Raw genomic sequence first — 19418 nt, 5'->3', positions numbered from 1 at the left:
CCATAGGAATTTTTATTCACTTGTTAACCACATCTCAGAGGTGGTGAGAAATACCTTGGAGGACTCATGGGTTAAGGTGAAAAGAAGTAGAGAGCAATCTAGTTGATTTGATCATTGTAAACAGCCAAACCAAGTAATTCAACTAAATATGCTCTTGTGGTTTGAATCACCAATTTAGATAATTGTTTGTTTTTTTAATTAAATGAATAATCAGCAAGTCTCTACTTTACTTTTTTTTCTTTTTTTTTTTCTGTATGGGCAGAGCCAAAGACTGTTTTTTATTTGGGTCGCACCTGAGTTTAAAATTGTAGAAACAATAATAGGAATACAAAATAACTTATGGCATTCACTTCAAATCATACCTCCTCAGTTCTGTAAATCTTCCCTCTTTTATATCACTCATAAGACACTGAAAAAGGCACTCTGCTCCTTATTAGCTCTAATTCCTTCTCACTGGATAATATTGGCCAAATAAACTTTATTTGTTTAATAACTGTCTAGCCCAAGTTCTGTTTAAGGAACTGAGGCGTACAAAGATGAAAGACACACAGTTATTGTGTTCCAGGAGCTCTTGATCTAGGCACAAATGTAAATGTTTAATCCAGTCTCCGCTAGAGTGCGATGGGTCCAATCTTAGAAAACTGAACAAGGTCAGGGAAAGGAGCAAGAAAGGAGGTCAGGTGAGATTTCATAGAGGTGACTCTTAAGCAGGGTTTTGAAAGGTGCATGGACATTTGCAAGGGAGAACGTGCAGAGAAAAGTTTCTAAGAATTAGGGATAGCATGTGCAAAAAATTAAAATCTCAACAGGACTGAATTGTAGAGTTTCAGGTGGTTGCGGTATTGGATGAACTATAGAAGTTGGAAGAGGTTAATCATGGAGCCTTGAATGTCTGACTTAATTCACTGCATGGACTCTACTGGGATGCAGAATGAAAACATCAGGGCTTCTATTTATTTGTATCTTATTATTTTTTATTTTCCTTTTTGTGTATTTTATAATGTATATAATATGCATGGAGAGATATGTACTCAAATGAAAAATTTTAATGACAAGGGTGTGTGAGTTAAAAGACCACAGCCATAGTTCCTTCCTGGGCAGCTGACTAGCAGCAGCTCTGACGAGCCACACGGAGGTGGTTTTGAGGGACAGGCTGCTAAGAAGCATAACCCTAGAGCTAACACTTAAAAAGTGTGTTACTATTACTATTCGTCCACATGATTGAATGTTGCTTTTGATGATAAATCTTTCAAGTATTAACTTCATAAGAGGTGGGGTTAGACGCGCCACAGAAGAACTGGAGCAGACCGATTAAAAGACTAAACCAAGACACCTTTAGTACTTAGTAATTAGCAAGTTAGTGTTCTGTGTCTCTATTCTCCACTAGAGCAGTTTCTCACCCTTGACACTATTAGTAGTTTGGGCAGGATAGTTTTTTGTTGTGGAGACTGTCTTGTGCACTGGGCACGTTAATCAACATTCTTACCTCCACCCACCAAATGTCAAAAGCACTGCCATCCATCCAGTTTTGATAGCCCCAAATGACTCCAAATAGAGCCAAATGTCCCCTGGAGGGCAAAACAAACCCTGGCTGAGAATCTCTGCCCAAGAATACAGGCCGAATGCAGGCAGTGCCAATACTACTCCTTTTTCCCCACTGTGTCTCCAGTACGTACCAGGGAGCCTGGCATAGAGTAAGCACTCATGATTATTTTCTTTGAATAAGTGAGTGAGGTACAAGACTGTATAAATATGCAATTTAAAGTATTAAAAGTATCCCACTGAATTCAGCTGCCATTTGTTATAATAGTCTTTTGTGCCATGTTTAACAGTCCATCTTCCATTTTATAGGTGGATTTACGGTGAAGACCAACCAGTTGAAGTTTACAAACTCTCCCAACAGAGTAGCATTTCCATTTCCTCACGCAGCAATTTTGGAAGACTTGGATGGGTCCCTGTCTGGGAAAAATGGAAGTCACATTCTTCCTTCTATGGAAACCCTATCAGCTTCTTGCTTGGTCAATGCCAAATTCAGTCAGATCGTCCCTGGCAGTGTCTGCGGGGATGACGCTCCCTTTCATCGTATGTCTGTTGGATTGTAAGTTGAATTAACTTTACTTTTCAGTTTGCCAGTGAGCATGAATATATCATTCAGGCTGTTGAAGTTTATAGACTTGATCTTAGCCGAAAGGGGGAGAAGCGATGTTGAGGTTTATAAAAGGGAAACTGTTTTCTAGATTCTATTTGAAGTATTTAGTTCTACACAAGTGATGTGGAATAATTTTGACAGCTGTCAAATTGTAAGTTTATAGTGCTTTTAGGCTGATTCAAATGGCAGCTAACTTTCAATATCACTGGACCAGAACTCATAGTCCATGACCTCTTATTGACATTATGAGCTAATAACTTCCTTTTTAAGACTTGCAACCAACAGATAATTTGAAATGTATTTAAATTAAAAGTATTATTAAAAATTCCAATAATGTCCATTCTCATTTATATACATTTACTCTCCCCAAGCTCTTTTTAAGTGTTCAATATGCTCCAGGGAAGCAATTGCCGATGCCTTCCTATTACTTGTAAAGTTGCTTCACTCCAGTTCATTTTCCTTGTTAATTTCATGAACTATTGGATTCGTACAATACATTTCCTATTAATATTGGAGCAAAGACACCTTGGTTATGCTAGTCAAACTACCATTAAGTCAGCAGCTGGGCTGTTTATAATGCATAATAAGATTGCTTCTGCCCTCTTTAATTTCCAGGTAATGATTGCTGAGTATCTGGGGTTCTATCTTTTACCTGTTTCAAATGCATTGTATATATTTAGCCACACTTCTTTCCTGCCTTTGTTTTAAGTGTCTTAGCTGCAGGAATACTAAGTCAAGTGATTCAGCTCGAGCATGTTGGCATCTTTTGTAAGCCAGTAAACTCCAGAGAGTGAGGCAATGGGGTCAGGGTTGCAGGAAGTCTGCATTTTGCATGCACGTGGAATCAGTATTTTGACATTCTGTATAAAAGCCTTAGTAACACACCGTTAGCATCAAATAGTCTGAAATTTTTTCACTTTTGTTGTCCAGACTGTTTATTATTCTATCTAATGTTAACGAGCCCAGTTCCAGTGAGTAAAATAGCAATGTGGAGAGATATATTTTCATTTTTAATCATTTTGATTGTCCAGAGCATGACTTTTAAAAAATTCTCACAGATGCATCCTGATTATTATTGTTATTTTTGTGATTTTTTACCAAAGGTGTTTTAATGAGTATTTTCAGATTTCTAAGTTAGTGATTTATCTCTTATATGCATTTTTTCAAATAAGGAAAGTTAAAATAGATTTCTGTAGTTAAAAAGAACATTATGTGCTTCTTTGATATTTATTTCTCTGTGTTCTTTATACTTCTTTTTTTATACTTTGTTTTGAGACCTATTAGGAGACTGTCTCTTCGAAAGGCACTTAATGGTGATGGTAGAAGGCTCTATAGAAATAATCTTGTCTGAGCATCTGTCCTTGTGGATCTTTAGGACAGGATACTTAGGTGCTTACTTGAACAGTAGGTCATAGTCCCAGAACTTAGGGACTGATAAGGTCAAAAAAAATAATAATCTTAAAATGATATTCTAAGTAGATTCAAAAGGCTCCTACAAGGGTCAAAAACTTGTCTTGGTTTGTCTAGAATTTTCCTGGTTTTAAAATAGAAAATCTCATGTCCCAGAAACCCCTTTAGTGGAGAAAACCAGGATGGCCTGTCACTCTACTCTCTATGCTTCTACTTAAAAATGTTCAGGTTGACTCACAGGCCTATGGAAAAATGCCCAACTATCCCAAGTTAGCCCCAGGGAAGTCTCAGCATGCTCCCGGTGATAAGTCTCTTGGTCCTAGAGCCCTCACCTCTAGTATAAGGTCTCTAGGGACTTGCTAGTCAAAGTGCACCAGCATCACGTGAGGTATTGTTAGAAAGGGGGAATCGAGGACTCCACTCCAGACGTCCTGAATCCAGATCCCCAGGTGGTTTATATTCAAGTTGAGAAGCATTGTTCTAAGGTCCTTCTAACTTTATGGCTCTATGATTCTATCCATAGCTATTTGTGCTGAGTGACTCGATCTTTGTCCCAGAGCATTATAACCTCATTAGGAACATGTCAGAGCTAATGAGCAATTTGAATTCAGCATAGATACAAACTTTGCTGCATTTCAGGGAGGAAGGATTAATTTGTTGTGCTATTTCCCCTGGAGCAAGCACCCTAAGAGTTGATTTACAAAGCTCTCACAGTCATGATCTTTTGGGGTTGTATGTTGATGGAGATCTGAAATGGCACAAACACCCTGCTGTCTTCACTTTCAAGTCTTAGCCCCCTCCCTCACCAAGAGGTGCCACAGGGCTGGGCCTGTGGCCTTGCATAGCTGCTTAAACAAGGCACCACATTTAACTTTTGCTAACAAGCAAATGGTTGGGTGGAATTTCTTCCTTGGAAGTCCCCCTCTATGGTCCAGTTTCACTATGAGTTCTTTGTTTGACATTGGCAACCTTCTGTCCCTGTCCCTCACTACCTTTTTTAAGTTTGATGGGCACCCACATTTGTGGCGCTTCCTGTCCTATAGCTTCCTCTGCCTCCACCCTAACAGTTGGGTTGACAGGTATGCAAATATTTGAAGTTGTTAATGATATTTAATATTTAGGTGAAGAAAAAATTTCCAACCTCTACAAGGCAGAGTCTAGTTTTATGTTTAATCACAATGACAACATGCTTGACCTTCATGAGAGCTGGTTACGTTGTTTTCTCCCTCCCTCCCCAGTCCTAAAACAGGCTTTCTGTAGGAGTCACAGTCATTCTGGGTAGTGCTCTCTTCCCGGCTTCTCTTTTTACCAGTCTCATCTACCAAGTCCACCCTTCTGGATAAGTAGGGGTAGTGTTAGTGCTACCAATGGAGGCAGGACTTCATTTCAGAAAAATAAATCAGTGACTCGTTTTCTCCAGAGGTCCCATAATGATGGGATACCTGACATAGTGCTTGGGCTTATCCTCAAACTTAGATAAATGTTTTCTTCTGTGTAGGGATAATTACCTGCAACAAGCCTGATACTCCCAATACATTTTTGTGTGTTCCTTCCAGACCTCCTTTGTAAGCTCCTCTCCTTGTCCCTTAAGTGTTAGTGTTGCTTAGGGTTCTGTGAGGAGCTTTCCTTTCTCTCAAGTTATACTCTTCCCAGGTGACCTGGGTTATTTTACCACTTTAGTTAACATTCTCTGATGCTTCCAGATTTTCTTCCTTCAGTAAACACAGCTATATTGAGCTCTGAATCCATTTATCCAACTGCCCCTAGGATCTGCACTGTCCAGTATTATAGCTACTAGCCACATATGGCTACTAAACACTTGAAGTACAGCTCATCCACAATTGAGGTGTGGTGCAATTATAAATTATGCTTTATTTCTAAGACTTTGTATGAAAAACAAATGTAAACGATCTCAATAATTTGTTTACATTGATTATGTTGAAATGATAACATTTGGATACATTGTGTTAAATATGTTATTACTTGCACTAAATATACTTGCACTAACCAATACTCATAGCTCCTACATAGCTTTAAAAATTGTCCATCTCTTCTTGTAGATGGTACATAGGGCAAGAATAGGGGTGGGTTTGTGTGTGTGTGCGTGTTTGTATTATAGTGCCTAATACCATGCTGAAACATAATGACACAATAAAATTAGTATTGAATAAACGAATAAAAGAAAAAAAGTATAGACTCCCCAAAATCTTCCTCTAGGGCCCTTACTGCTCATTTCTCTCTTAGGACATGTTTATGATGAGTGATGGTTCTCAACTTTTCTTCAAAAGGCCCAGTATTAAAATGCTATCCCCAGACTTTATTTCTAAAATTCCTAGGAACATCTAGTACTTAAGAATGGCCTTTCATAACATCTCTGAGCTTTTTCTTTCCTGGGATTATTAGTTGACAACATGATTTATTTCAACAGCTGATTCTCCACTCTGCGCTTACCCAACCCCTGTTGGATCAGCAGTTTGCTTACATTTGCAATTGTTCTCATACCTTAGAAGTATTGATACATAGGATGTTCATAAAATAAAGTTAGGGCATTTGCATATATTTAAAATTATTTTTTAATCTGAAAAATAGAGAGGAAATTAAGAATCATTTGTAGACATAACTCCCCCTTCTAACTTACTAAGTGTATTACTTTGGACAAGTTACAGCACCTCATTTTTTTTTGACCCTCACCCAAGGATATTTTTCCCCCCACTGATTTTCAGAAAGAGTGGAAGGGAGAGAGAGAGAAAAAAAAACATCGAAATGAGAAAGACACATCGATTGGTTGCCTCTTGCACGTGCCCTGACCAGGGCTGAAACCAAAGGTATGTGCCCTTGACCAGAATTGAACCTGAGACCCTTCAGCCTGCAGGCCGATGCCCTAACCACTGAGCAAACTGGCTAGGGCAAACCGTACCTCTCTTTGCTTCAGTTCTTATATCAGTAAAAGGGGCATAATGGTATTTATCTCACAGAGTAATTGCCTGGCATGCAGTAAGTGCTCAATACATGCTGTCTTTAAGACACCTCTATTTTACTTTGGTGATTTACAGAACAACATATAAACATGCTACTAACTGGAAAAAAAATACTATAGATTATTATGTTTCTGAGAAACAAATGCCTGTCAAGGGAATTAAGTTTGCTCAACTGTAACTTCATCCAATTCTTAAAAGATACGGAATCCTTTCCAATAGTTACATGATGTTGTACTAATCCAGCAAAACCTCCCAGGTGGTCATAGAATCTGGAATCATTCAGGACACAGTCTTTGATTCATTATTGCCCAATATTTTTTGTTTCTTCTTTCACGCTTCTCCTGGAAAAGGGAAGAAAAGGTTAATGTTCCTGTTGATCACCTTGATTCTTGGATCTTGCTTAATATCCTCTCCTGTAGTGCTTGCGTTCAGTTTTTATCTACGCAACTGCTCTTAATGAATCAGTGTTCAAAGTATGTGGCACCCCCTGCCTCTGTGATGCAAAAGTAAAGAAGAGTTCAGATGGAAACTCTGGCCTACCTTTTCATTTAATAGTCGCCTAACTCTCCTTCCTAGGGATAAACAGGTATAGCATAACTAATGGTATCCTTTCAGTCCTCAGACTCAAAACCAAACAAACAAATACCCATGTGAGGCAGAAAAATTCCAAGATGCATTATCCTCTCTTGGCAGCAGGAGTTAAAAAGCAAAATAGAAAAAAATATCTAAAAATCATAATGAACCCTCAGACTGAGGAACATCCTCAAATTATATCACTGAACATGGCACTGGAAAGAGGTGCTGACAATGAGCTTGTGAGCTGGTGCCTGCCAGCTCCACCGTAGCCCAAGGCGTGTGTATGCAGTGTGTGTGTGTGTGTGTGTGTATGGGAGGACAAGCTTCTTAGTCTAACTCCCTACCTGATGTATAAAATTGCTTTTCAGTATCCCTGACAAGCAGCTGTCTGCCTTCTGGTTGTGTAGCTTCAATAGTGGTCTTCTCATGTTCTGAGGCTGCCATTTGAGCGAGAGTCAACAGGTCAAGAGAGGAGATGCGATCGTATATGGAGGATTGTGTTAGGTAGGAGGATAGACATCTGTTGCTTCTCTTCATGGATTAAGAGAGAAAAAGCAAGAAGTGTTTTCCTAAGTGTGTTGCCAAACCTGTAGACACTACCTCTGAGGAGGTGATAGGTGGATTCTCAGGCTTCTCTACAATAAATTACTATTTCTTTTGCCAACTCTGAAAAATAATAGACAGAAATATACACCTACAAGTCGTGGAGGGGTGATCTTAGGGTGTGCCTGCCAGAAACACAAGGATTATGAAATCATATGGCTTTTACCTCTCTGCCTACTAGTCCTGTATTTTCATGTCAATTTAAGGAGTGTTAAAAGTTTAAGGGAAAGACTGAATGTTGTGGCCTCTTTCCTCTTTCTAGGCTTCTTATTTAGAAGGAGAAATATTTAAATGTGCCTCAATCAATAAGGATATATAAAACAAGCTAATTGATACATATAAAGTGGTCCTGGATGGTGGCAGGTCTGCAGGTTGGATCATAGTTTTCTGACAAGGACTTGTTATGAGTCTAGTGTATTTTTAAAGGGTACTCAAGCCAGACTGTGCCACAAAAATTTGTTGGCTGTGCTCCAAATTTCAATTTTGTGTTCTTTGTGAAGTAAAAGATGAAAGCATCAGCAGCAAGCACTAATATGCAGGAGATGCTAGCAGCACCATTTGAGGCTGGTTATTATGATGTGTCTGGCTTAGGAGATGTGTAATTAGAAAGTGTTTATTTCACAATTGTTCCGAGTTGAGAGCGTTTAGAGCTCAGCACAATGTTTGTCTTAATACGCAGGGATATGGACCCTCAGGAAAAGTAAGCTAATGGTAAACACGAACCAGGGTGTTAATATTTGTTCTCATTGGTATTGTTGATTGCCTGACAAATCCTTTGTGGGCAGTATACATTCAACAGTTCCACACAGTATATGGGCACCAAATTGCATGACTGTTTATGCAACTAGTATTGTAGGCTGGAAGTTTTGTCAAGTGATAGTGCTGTATTTTTAAAGAAAAATATTGCTTAATTAAAAACAAGTTTGGTTATTTAAAAAAAAGAACAAAAATTAAGGAACCCCATTGAACAGGAAAAGAAAAGGAAAGGCTTGTAGTCCTTCTGTCGTTTTGGTTGTATACAGGAGATTTTGCTGACGCAGAGGTAAGGGTTAACATTTAAAATGGACTAGTTGCCTCCTGATTTCTTGCACATAAAGCCACGAGAAGTTCAGGGAGAGACTTTTTCCCCTAGTAATGAAGCTCTCTGCTGCTAATGGCCCATGCAGACTCCCTTGGCTCCTCCAAATTAGAAATACTTCTGTGCTCTTTTGCTTCATTAACAGTAAAGAGAGGGAGATTGGTGGCTATTTAGGGCACGGGGAGATTGGTGGCTATTTAGGGCAAGCGAAAATCGTAGTAATTATGGTTGGTAAATTCTCTTTGTGGTGTTCTTCAACTCTTGATGCTCCTTTGGTGCTTTTCAGAAGAGCCCACCACTGTCACTGCTGGCATTTGTCCTAGAAGGATAGGAGCTATTTGAATTTTTGGCCTCCGGTGATGGTCAACACAAAGCACCTTGCCTATTGAGCAATAATGGGTCTTTTACATTTTGGGCTGCTTTTTAGAATGTATCATATGATTCTGTCCACTTCTGGCTGTGATAAAGGTATATTTGATAACTTTTACCTCCTCTACCTGGATTGCATCACAGAAAGCTGGTGATGTATGTGCGTACTTGTGAAATTGCTTCCCAAGTAAACCTTGGAGGAGATGGATGGGGCGTCTCCATATGATCAGAGCAATGCATAAAGAAGCAAGACAGAAAGGTGTTTTGGGACTGCAATGTGCTAGGTGGGTCTCTGGTTGATCAAGGGCTTAGCCTCAGATTACTAGATGCTGGGTGGAAGGAAGCGGCACCAGAAGGAAGGTGCAAGAGTTTTAAAGACAAGTAGAACTGAGTTAATGTTAGAATTTAGTTGCTTTGCAGTATTTGAAGAGGGGGTCAGTTGTACAAGGGCCTTCTGAAACTGGGGAGTACGGTCTGGAAAATGGCTCCTTCAATAATTGAAGTTACAACTTATAGAAACTGAATCAGGAGAAATGACATCCTGAGAATTGATTTATAAATGTGAGGCTGATGGAAACTGAGAAATAATTAAGTCTAGTCAAAGTGACCAGGAGGATTCTTGAGGCAACATTGCTGGGATTGAGAAGCATTTCTGGAAATATCTACCCAATAGATTATATTATAACATATCAAGGTAATATTTTCATAATTTTCAAGATGTTATGCATGATATCTTAAGAAAAGAGTGACAAAATGTAGATTAAAGAAATTACGTGTAAACAGATAGCTAGATAAAGAAATAGAATTCTTCTTTCGGCCTATAGTTTATAAAACTACTCGTAAAAGTGGTTTAATTGAATGCACTAGACTGTAAAAATAAGAAATTTATGTTCATAAGAAACCTTAGCATTTTCCTAAACTGGGGCTCACTGTTAGTGTAGATTGCTTATAGGTGCCCAGGAGAGGTTTTCTGACCACCGAACATAAGCGTTTAAGTCCTCTTGGCAACTATCCTATTGATATGGAAGTTGAGCATATCAAGCTCTAATAACTTAGGATCAAAGTGCGGATCTCCTTTGATTAATAAGTTTACAAGGAATCTCCTGACACTCATGTGGTTTTCTTGGTAAACTTCCCTGTTGGGGAGAAACATCACTAAGTGACCAGCTGGAGTGCTCTCGTGGATTTAACACTTCTTTGTTCATTCAACACATATTTATTGAGTACCCACTATGTGAAAGACAGTTTTATTTCTTACTGTGAATTAGTCAATGAAAATTCTGATTTATCAACTAGTCTCTCCTGGATTTAGGTCTTGTGATTCATTTTCCAGAGCCCATATGTCCCTGTGAAAGCTGAAAGGATACCGTTTCAGAACCTGAAACACTCAGAATCATTCCTGCACTGTGGGGAGTCCCACTTCATATTCTGACCATGGCACCTACAACTCATCTACCCCTTTGGTATTTTCTGGCCCAAACTCAACTCTTCTTATCACATTTGTTTTGCATGTATTTCTCAGTAGCCTGTTTTCATTCATTAAATGTATCAGTTGGGCCAAATTGTGCTGGATGATCTCCCGGGACTCTGGGGCTCATGGTTTCAAACAGGGGAAGTGAGAGCCATGATGATTGAGGACAAACAGGTAGAAGATACAAGAAAGAAGTTTAAGCTTTCTAATGCTTGCTTAAAGATTAAAACTTAATAATAAATGTCGTAAGTGGAGGAGGAATTTTAGGATGTGAATACCCCATGACTGGGAGAAGAGACAGGATAAAATATGGAGGAAGTTCCTGCAATGGATTAGAAGTCTGAGCAGACCTTTATGTCCTTTCTGATCCTAAGAATATGGGTTGAAGATTGCTCTTTAGTTCCAACTTAAATTCTGATATACATGTGAAAAAAGCTAAGGATCCCAAGCCCCAAAGAGAGGAAAAATCCTCCTACCCCCAAATGTCTAAATATTTACTTAATGCTGCATAGGGAACCCTGGGGAAGAATAGTTCTTTTATTACCAATGCTCCAATCATTTTTCATCCCTTTAGTTAACTAACAGATGAAACAAACACATTTAATCTTCCAAGATACACATATCAAGGCTCTGTACCACCAAAGGTGTTTAGTGTGTTTTTTTGGTTTTGTTTTAAAATTTTTTCTTTAATTGATTTCATAGAGAGGGAGGGAGAGGGAGAGAGAGATAGGAACATCAGTGTTGAGAGTTCTTGATCGGCTGCCTCCTGCACACCCCCTACCGGGGATCAAGCCCACAACCTGGGCCTGTGCCCTGACCCGGAATCGAACCTCGATCTCCTGGATCCTAGGTCAATGCTCAACTGCCGAGCCATGCCAGCTGGGCTAGTGTGTTTTTTTTAATGACCAAATAAACCTCTAGACATTAAAATAAGTAGCACAGGATGGCAAACCTGGCTCATCTGAGGTTCTTAAATGAGCCGAAGGTAGATGTTGGGCTTGGCAATGGTTCATGAATACTTTGCGTAGATGATCTCTGTTAAGTTTCACGGTAGCTGTATGAGATACATACTACTGTTGCCTCCACTGAAAAAATAAAAAGAAATTAATGCTTGAAGAGGGTCAGTAATTTGCCCAAGTTCATACACCTACCTAGTGCATACAAGATGTAGATTTCCAGTTTACACCATTTGACCATAGTCCCCGAGCATTTAACACTAAAAACAGTTTCCTTTTATAATATGCTGCTGCTGGATTGTAAATTGGCTTTGGATATGCTCAAGCCACACCTCACTTTGAAAACCCAACATCCTTCATCTCATTTCCCTCCTCTTTGAGAATTTAATTATCTGCCTGCAGCAAAATGCCACAGTTAAATGTTCTCATGAAAACTAAACCAAAGGGGGAAGGACAGTCATAATGTGAATTGATTGTTTTTGGGTTTTTTTTCTTTGTTTTCTCTGTCCACTTTGACTTTCTTTCAGGGTCTTAACATGTGGTTAAATCTATTTATGTTCCAGTGAAGTCTTAAAAAATCACTGTCTGGGATGGGCTGTGTAGAATAACCTGCAATGCTACCTGTGACATTTACGTAACATTTTAGCCATACTCTGCTTCAGTTTCTTTATTTGGTAAAATACAGTTCTTCTAGACACCCTTTAGGAAATTGGCACCAGATTTTGGGAGAGCTCTTCCATGCATTCTTTCTTCATATATCAAACAGGATTTGAGTGCCTGTTGCGTGAAGGGTCCTGTACCAGGGTGCCAATAAGAGGAAAACATCTCTAACTTAAGGATGTCACAACCTATGCTAACAAGCACAAAGGCAAACCAACAACACTGAGGTGCTGTAGTGGTGTGAGCACTGGGCATTGTGCAAGCCCACAAGCCAAGAGCCAGGCTTCCTCTTCATTCTAGGGGAAGCTACTGGAACCATTCCTGCTGAGCAGTGGGAGGTGGGCTCCTGAGAGTCTAGGCACATCGGGTCCTGGGTCTCAGTCATTACTCCCAATAGGAAGAGCTAATAACTAGATAATAAATATATTTTCTATTGTGGATAAACCTGGTCTACAGCAAAATTCTGGCCATGGCCATTTCTTTGTTAAAATAATAGTATATAGTCCTGAATATGTGAATTCATTAAGACAGCATTTTAGAGGCATCCGTTCTGAACATTACTACCTCCGGCCCACCAGACCAGTGATATGCACAGTTGAGCCAATGACAGCTTCCCTCTGGGCTGTTTTGACCCGAGCAGTGAATACTGAAACCTCCACAGACACACAGACAAGAAGGGGCCTACAACACACCTGGAGAGAATAGAGGATGAGTTGTAACTGATGGAAGAGGAGTACATTAGATTTAGAATGAACAAATAACTTAAAATCCATTCTTTCCTTTTTAAATTCACACTAGAACTAACGCTCCAGATGTTCCCTATGATTTAACCATGACTGACAGCAGAAATAAGACAACCAGTGTCAATTACGTGCGTGACACGTTGTCTAACCCCTATGGCTGGATGGCTCTGCTCTTGGATCAAGAGACCTACTCGTTGCAATTTGAGACTCCTTGGACCAACAGATCTCTGCAGGTAATTTATTTGATGCTGTGTTCCATTTCCAAGGGCTTATTATGTTTCCTTTTGTGAAATAATAGTTTCCAGGTATTAGCATCTTCTGGTGTTGATAAAGAAAACTGCAGCAGCATTTTGGCCAGATGAATGTAATCTGAATATGAGATTTTCTTTTAAACTTGAAAATGTTATATAATCTGTTTAAATCTCACCTTGAATGCAGAATGGTTCTACCTGAATTTTTAACTCCATTAATATAATGAAAAACAGCTTTTAAGCATTCTGTAGAATTGTATTCTTATGTTATGGGTTAAGAACCAACTTAACCCAGAAATAAGTCTTTGTAGCCAGAGAAAAATGCCTTAACAAAGCATTTTTATGTTGCATACTGCCACCTTGTGGTCAAAGGTTAACTTGCACACGAAGGTCTAGACTTTCATTTGGGTTGAGTTGGAGTCCAAATGGTTAGTGGGGGAGTAAGGACAGGAATAGTGATGTAGGAAGTGGGTGCATTTTCTGGGAAAAAAGCAGGAATGAGGTGGATTCCCTCAAGCTTCTTTTCTTCCTTTGAACACATTTCTTTCTTCCTGTCTCATCCTACATAGTTTTCCTAAAAACCATGGGAGCAGCTTTAGGGAACTAGAAGCTGCATTAGGTGTGCCATAGTTCTGAGGAATTCAAAGCAGAATCTCTCTCTATCTCTCTATCTCTCATCAGCTCTCTGAGAACAGAGCTCTTTCATTCCCTGGAGACTCCCATGAGAACATTTCGTGGAATTTTCATAGGTGAAGGCAGCAGATTGGTGACTCTGGTTTCTCTCCTGGCTCAGCACTCTCCCATTCTGTGATATGGGGCAAGTTTTCTGAACCTCTGCCTGCCTCCCTCTCCTCATCTGTAAAATTGGCAGTAATAGGAACAATCGCAGGGGATTTTCCAAGGATTGAATGACTTTCTGTGAGTCGTACTTGAGCATGTAGCATATGCTCCGATGGTGTCAGCAATTACCGTTATAAATGGATGATATTCCTATCATTGTCTGCCTCTGTAAGTTAAAGGAATGCCAGACCTGCCTCTGTCTCACCTACCTGTTTGACCTGGGACAAGTCAATTCACTTGTCTGGGCCCTGGTTCGTTAAACAAAAAGGAACTTATTAAGTCTTTCAGTCCTCACATTACATGATTTTGTAGCTCTAGTTATGAGTTTATTATGGAGTGGATTTAAATAAGCCCATTCCCCATAAGAAAAGTAGGGTGTGAACTATCCTATTTCTAAACTACTCGGTGTTCTTTGTAGCTCTTTTTGGAGGGGAGCCTTCCTTACTAAATGAGCTCTATTGTACTTTTCTCTCACTTCAAGTACTCAGCAACATTTGGCAACTTTGCTCCTGGGAATTACCTCCGGCTGGTACACACAGTCCCATGGTCTTACCCTGACATCCTCATAAGATGCGGGAGTCACTTGGGGCGGTCCCTGCCATCTCTTCCATCACCTGGCAAAGACCAAAGCTGTGACTGGTTCTTCAACAGCCAGTTTCGGCAACTCACCTATCTGGGTAAGTATAATTGGATAAGCATTTTGAGGGCACGTAGTCAGAAACCACCATTCACTCCTGAATTTCAGACATTTGTGCTATGAAACGATGAGGAACTGAGGGGCACAGCTGTGTGCTATGGTTAAGTGGGTGGGCTTTGAGACCAGACTGCCTGAGTTTAAACCCCAGCTCCAAAACTTACCAGCTATTGGACACTGAACCACTGTTCTTTCTCTCTGAAGCTCAGCCTCCTCCCCTGTAAAATGAGATAATAATAGGACCTAGCTCAAAGGACAGGAAGTTGAATAAAAGATAACATGGGAAACTTTTTATCAGAGTCCCTAATCCATAGCAAGTGCTTAATAAACATTGTTATAATATTTTCAATTCACTTTAAGACACTGCTGTATTTGTGGAAAGATCAAGTGCACAGGAAAGACAAGGTGGCTGGTTATGGCCACAGATGCTAGGAGCAGCAGAGGGGACAAGGTGACAGATATAGAGAGAGGAAGAGTGAAGAGTGAAGGTAATTTGAAAGGTGAGAAGGAAATCCAAGGTCAGGAAGGGAATCCAAGGTCCAGAAGATGAGACTGTGTAGAGGGCTGATCTGAGGACTGGGGGTGGCTGTTTCTGTCTTGTCTCAGGATGTAGCATCAAGATGAAGGAGCCAGGCCCTGGCTAGGTGGCTCAGTTGGTTGGAGTGTCATCTTGTGCACTTAAAAGGTTACGGGTTCAATCTCCAGTTAAGGCACACACAGGAGGCAATGGATTGATGTCTCTCTCTCTCTCTCTCTCTCTCTCTCTCTCTCTCTCTCTCTCTCTCTCTCCCCCCCCGCCCCCCTTCTTGACCTCTAAAATCAATAAACATATCCTCAGGCGAGGATTATAAAAAACAGAAGGACCCAGGAGCCTCATTTTATAGGACCAGAAACCCTTCTGTGATTGTAGAGCAACAGATGGCTGAAGGATTTCCTTGTCTCCTTATTGTGTGTGTTTCACAGGAGATTTCTTTAGACTTCATATTCTTTTCTACACCGTGTCAGTGTTGGTCACTGAGCACCGCGATGCCCACTTATACCAACCTCAGCTCAGTGTGGTCTGTAAGGAGAATCTGTCCAAATGGGTCTCTCGAGTGACAGTTTTGTTATAAATTGGTCACATCCAGGAGAACTCATAGCACCTCGAGTCCCAGCTCCTGCCACAAGCTAGACTTGTCCCTAAGGATGTAGAGGGCTGGGCAATTGTCCTGAGTCATTCTCCCTCTCACTTGTGCTTAGCTATATATCCACTGAATCTGAGCTGCACTTGAGCCCTGGGATGATTACATTTTAATAGCACCAGAGAGGAGAGTATGGTACTTCCCTGGTATTTTTTATCTTTGCCAAACGGATTGTTGTATATTTTACGTGCACCAAATTGCACCATTCAAATGTTATTTCTGATCTAAACCATTCATAAATGTAACCTAAAACTATAGAAACTCAGGAGGGACAGGGAGCCTGTGACTGGTTTACCACTAGAGTTGAATACCATTAACAAGAGCAAATCGTTGCCATCAACTGTAACTATGACTATTCACTTGATATATATTCTGGAGCAAAATTTAGTTTCAAATTGTTCTCATTCTATTACTTACTGTGCTCTTCAGAAGCACGTCCATTGGCCAGATTCTGTTCATGAACTGCAAAATAATTTGAATGCTCACATAAGCCAAAATGATGAAGAAACATTTGGGGCTTAAAGAAAAAAATAAAATAAAATCATGCAGTTACATATTTTCTTCCCCTTTGATAGTATTACTTATTGAATTAATAGCAAGTTAGGCTATTATCCTACATATAAATACGCATCTGTGTAAGTATATATATTTATATGTAGTTGCACCTCTGCATGCACATATTGCATATATATGATGTGGATGAATATTTTAGTATAAAACATTTTCATTAGTTATAATTAAATTTCCACCTTGATTAATATGAGTTGGAAGAGGAGCGGGGAGTCACAGAGGGCTGGTTGAATGTTTAACGGACTTGGAGACCCTTGTTGCTTGAAGATTCCCAGTGTTCCAAGCAGTGGCTTTCAGGGTCATTTGTGCCTCTTTTATTTTCTGAGCATATGAGGTAGGTAGGAGGTTAGAGACACTTCTGTTCCCATTTCTGGGCTGGCACAGTGAGGACATGAGGACTCGGGGGAACCGAGGCTGTTGCTGCCTCTCCTTGCTGGTGTCCCATGTGGCTGCGTTGGGTTGTGTGGATTTGGTTATGAGTTTGGATCTCGTTTGTATAAAATTTACAGCATCTTTGGGAGGGCTAATGATGCTATCATGCCTAAATGGCAGTGAGGTAGTCATAGCTGGTACCTGTTCCAATTTAGTTTGGTTTCACTAAATTGTTTTTTGTGTGTGTGTGTTGTTTTTTTTTTTTTGGATCATGTGAGTTTATAGGTCTGTGACTGGGCTATTTTACATAAAATATACATAATCTAAGAAGAAAGTCTAAGTCAAGATCTCACAGTCTATGTGGATATATTTCTGGAATGAAAAAACATGGGGAAAGTTGTGTGTACGAGTTTCATTTCATTGTAGGGAAACTGCTTGACCTGCTTCAGGCCCCCTGAGTTTCCGGTCAGACTTTCAGGGCGGTGGAGCGGGTCCAGCTCCTTCCCTTGGCTGACTTTCACTCAGAGCGCTGCCTCCCTGACAACTGGCTGTGTTCCACTCATTTCTTGACCACTTCTAAGTGGATCATTTTTTGTATTGTTTGCTTTTGACCTTACCACATCCCCCAGGAGAGAAACTTTAAAAAAAAAAATCACAATTATTTTCATTTCCTTCATTTGGCTACTTCATGTGTGTGATTTAAGATACCTGACTAATATTAGACCCGGCTGAGAATGGGGAAAATCAGAACCCAGGCATTCTAGCTCCTGGCTATGGATCCCTCCACTAGAGTGTGCTGCCTGCCAGATAATCATTGATCATTGACCAGAAAGGGTGGGGGCGGTGGTGCTAGGAAGGGTCACGGGAGAAGGCTTTTTGCTGATCCTCAGTGACAAAGAAGAAAAATCCTGCACGTATAATATCTTTGACCCTTGCATTTCTGTCTCTACTGAGGCAAGTTTTGTCTTTGTTCAGCAAACATCTTTATGGAATGCAGGTTCTTTGGGAAGCTCATGGCCAGAGCTCAGGGCTTAAGGTTTTAATCAGTGGCTGGCTGGCTATTTTACCTGGGGCATGGAATTATAAATGCTCCATGCCTCAGTAGCTTCATCTACACAGTGAGGTTAAGAACACTGACTTGTCTCTTGGAATTGTGGTACAAAACACCCAAACATCTTCAAGTGTGATCAGTGTGCTATGTTACTTTACTACGAATTTTCCCAGTAGATTATTTCTCTAGAATTTTCTTATTTCCCCTGAAGATTAACAATGTCACAAGCCTCGAACTCACCATCCCCTGTTTGAAAGGGTCTCATTTTATTTTCCTTGACTAGATTTTGTTAGATAACTGAGATTCGTGATAACATGACATAAGTGATATATTGCTCCCATGATTGAAAGTTAATACCACTTAAGCAATTGCTACCCACAGAATGAAATAACGTCGCTCATTTAAAAAGATCTTTTAAGGAGATTGGTTCTGGTTGTCTTTCTGAAATCTCTGAGAATTCTGCCCAAGGAGCCACGAACAAAACAGACCACGAGTGAAGTACTTGTGTGCCGTGGTTGTGCTAGGACCCAGGAGGGGTGACATTTGATGGGATAAACTATTATGAACTGCGGTTCTTGTCTGTAACGTCTGTAACATGCTTGGGAGCGGGTATGACTGTAGAACAAGCGTTGTTTCTTATTTTCAAAGTCAGACCCAAATCCAGCAAACCCATTTTCCCGTTTATATGATTTGATTCACTGGCAGCTCGTGGCTCTGCCTCCCCCAGCCAGCTTCCCACTGCCTCTTTCCCCGCTGTTGTTTTCCAGGGATGTTTCAGTTCATGGTGAACTGTTTTTATTTTTTAGTTACATTAACGCTATGAAATAATTAGTCAGCTAATTAATCTGGTTTACAAGCTTTGTAGGATTCTTCAGCTGTCAGTCAGGCCCAGGCCCGAGGCCTACATCTAGTCTCAGCTCTCTTGCCCATGTGACTCCCGTTGCCATGGCTACTGGCTACATCTGCTGACACCCCACTCTCTATTTATTGCTTAATTAAGAATTTCACGCTCAGCCCTTATCTGCCTCTAAGAACAAGTGCACACTGTTAAGAAATTCCAAATTTAGGCCCGGGCACAAGGAGGGCCTTTCTTGCGGGCTTGGCTGGACGGAGCCTCTCTGAGATCTTCTCGGGATCCCAGCCGCCACCCTTCAATCAAAAATCATTAAATGGGACGGAGATAATGGGCATGTAGCATATCAAAAGAAGGATGTTTGCTTGATCCAAAGGAGGAAAAGCTGCTAGACTCCATGCTCAGCTCCACTTCAAAGGAGATGAGACCCCTCATCGCTGGGGCCTGATAAAGCCTCATTTGTTCTGGGCTTGACTTATGCAAAAGGTCTGGTATGTCAGGGTCCCATCACGCAGACGTGGCAGCCCCCCACCTCTTGCCTCCACCTCCACCAGCCCCTTCCTGGCCTTCCGCACGCTCGTGTGTCAGCACTTAGGCAGCTGGGTCCCCCAGA

General features: G+C 40.5%; 1 protein-coding gene across 1 annotated transcript in view; it reads left to right on the top strand.

The window, feature by feature from the left end:
- The window catches only part of PKHD1 (PKHD1 ciliary IPT domain containing fibrocystin/polyductin), a 377339-nt gene that overhangs the window by 177699 nt on the left and 180222 nt on the right, over nucleotides 1–19418 (top strand). The window contains 3 exon segments of the mRNA XM_087817135.1: nucleotides 1852–2098; nucleotides 13049–13226; nucleotides 14566–14761. Of these exon segments, the coding sequence (XP_087673261.1) occupies nucleotides 1852–2098; nucleotides 13049–13226; nucleotides 14566–14761 (621 nt within the window).

Source organism: Miniopterus natalensis, chromosome 5 (genome assembly GCF_054644295.1).
Source record: "Miniopterus natalensis isolate mMinNat1 chromosome 5, mMinNat1.hap1, whole genome shotgun sequence".
NCBI classification, from domain to species: Eukaryota; Metazoa; Chordata; class Mammalia; order Chiroptera; family Miniopteridae; genus Miniopterus; species Miniopterus natalensis.
The sequence above is the reverse complement of the archived record's forward strand: the minus strand, read 5'-3'. Positions and strand labels throughout refer to the sequence as shown.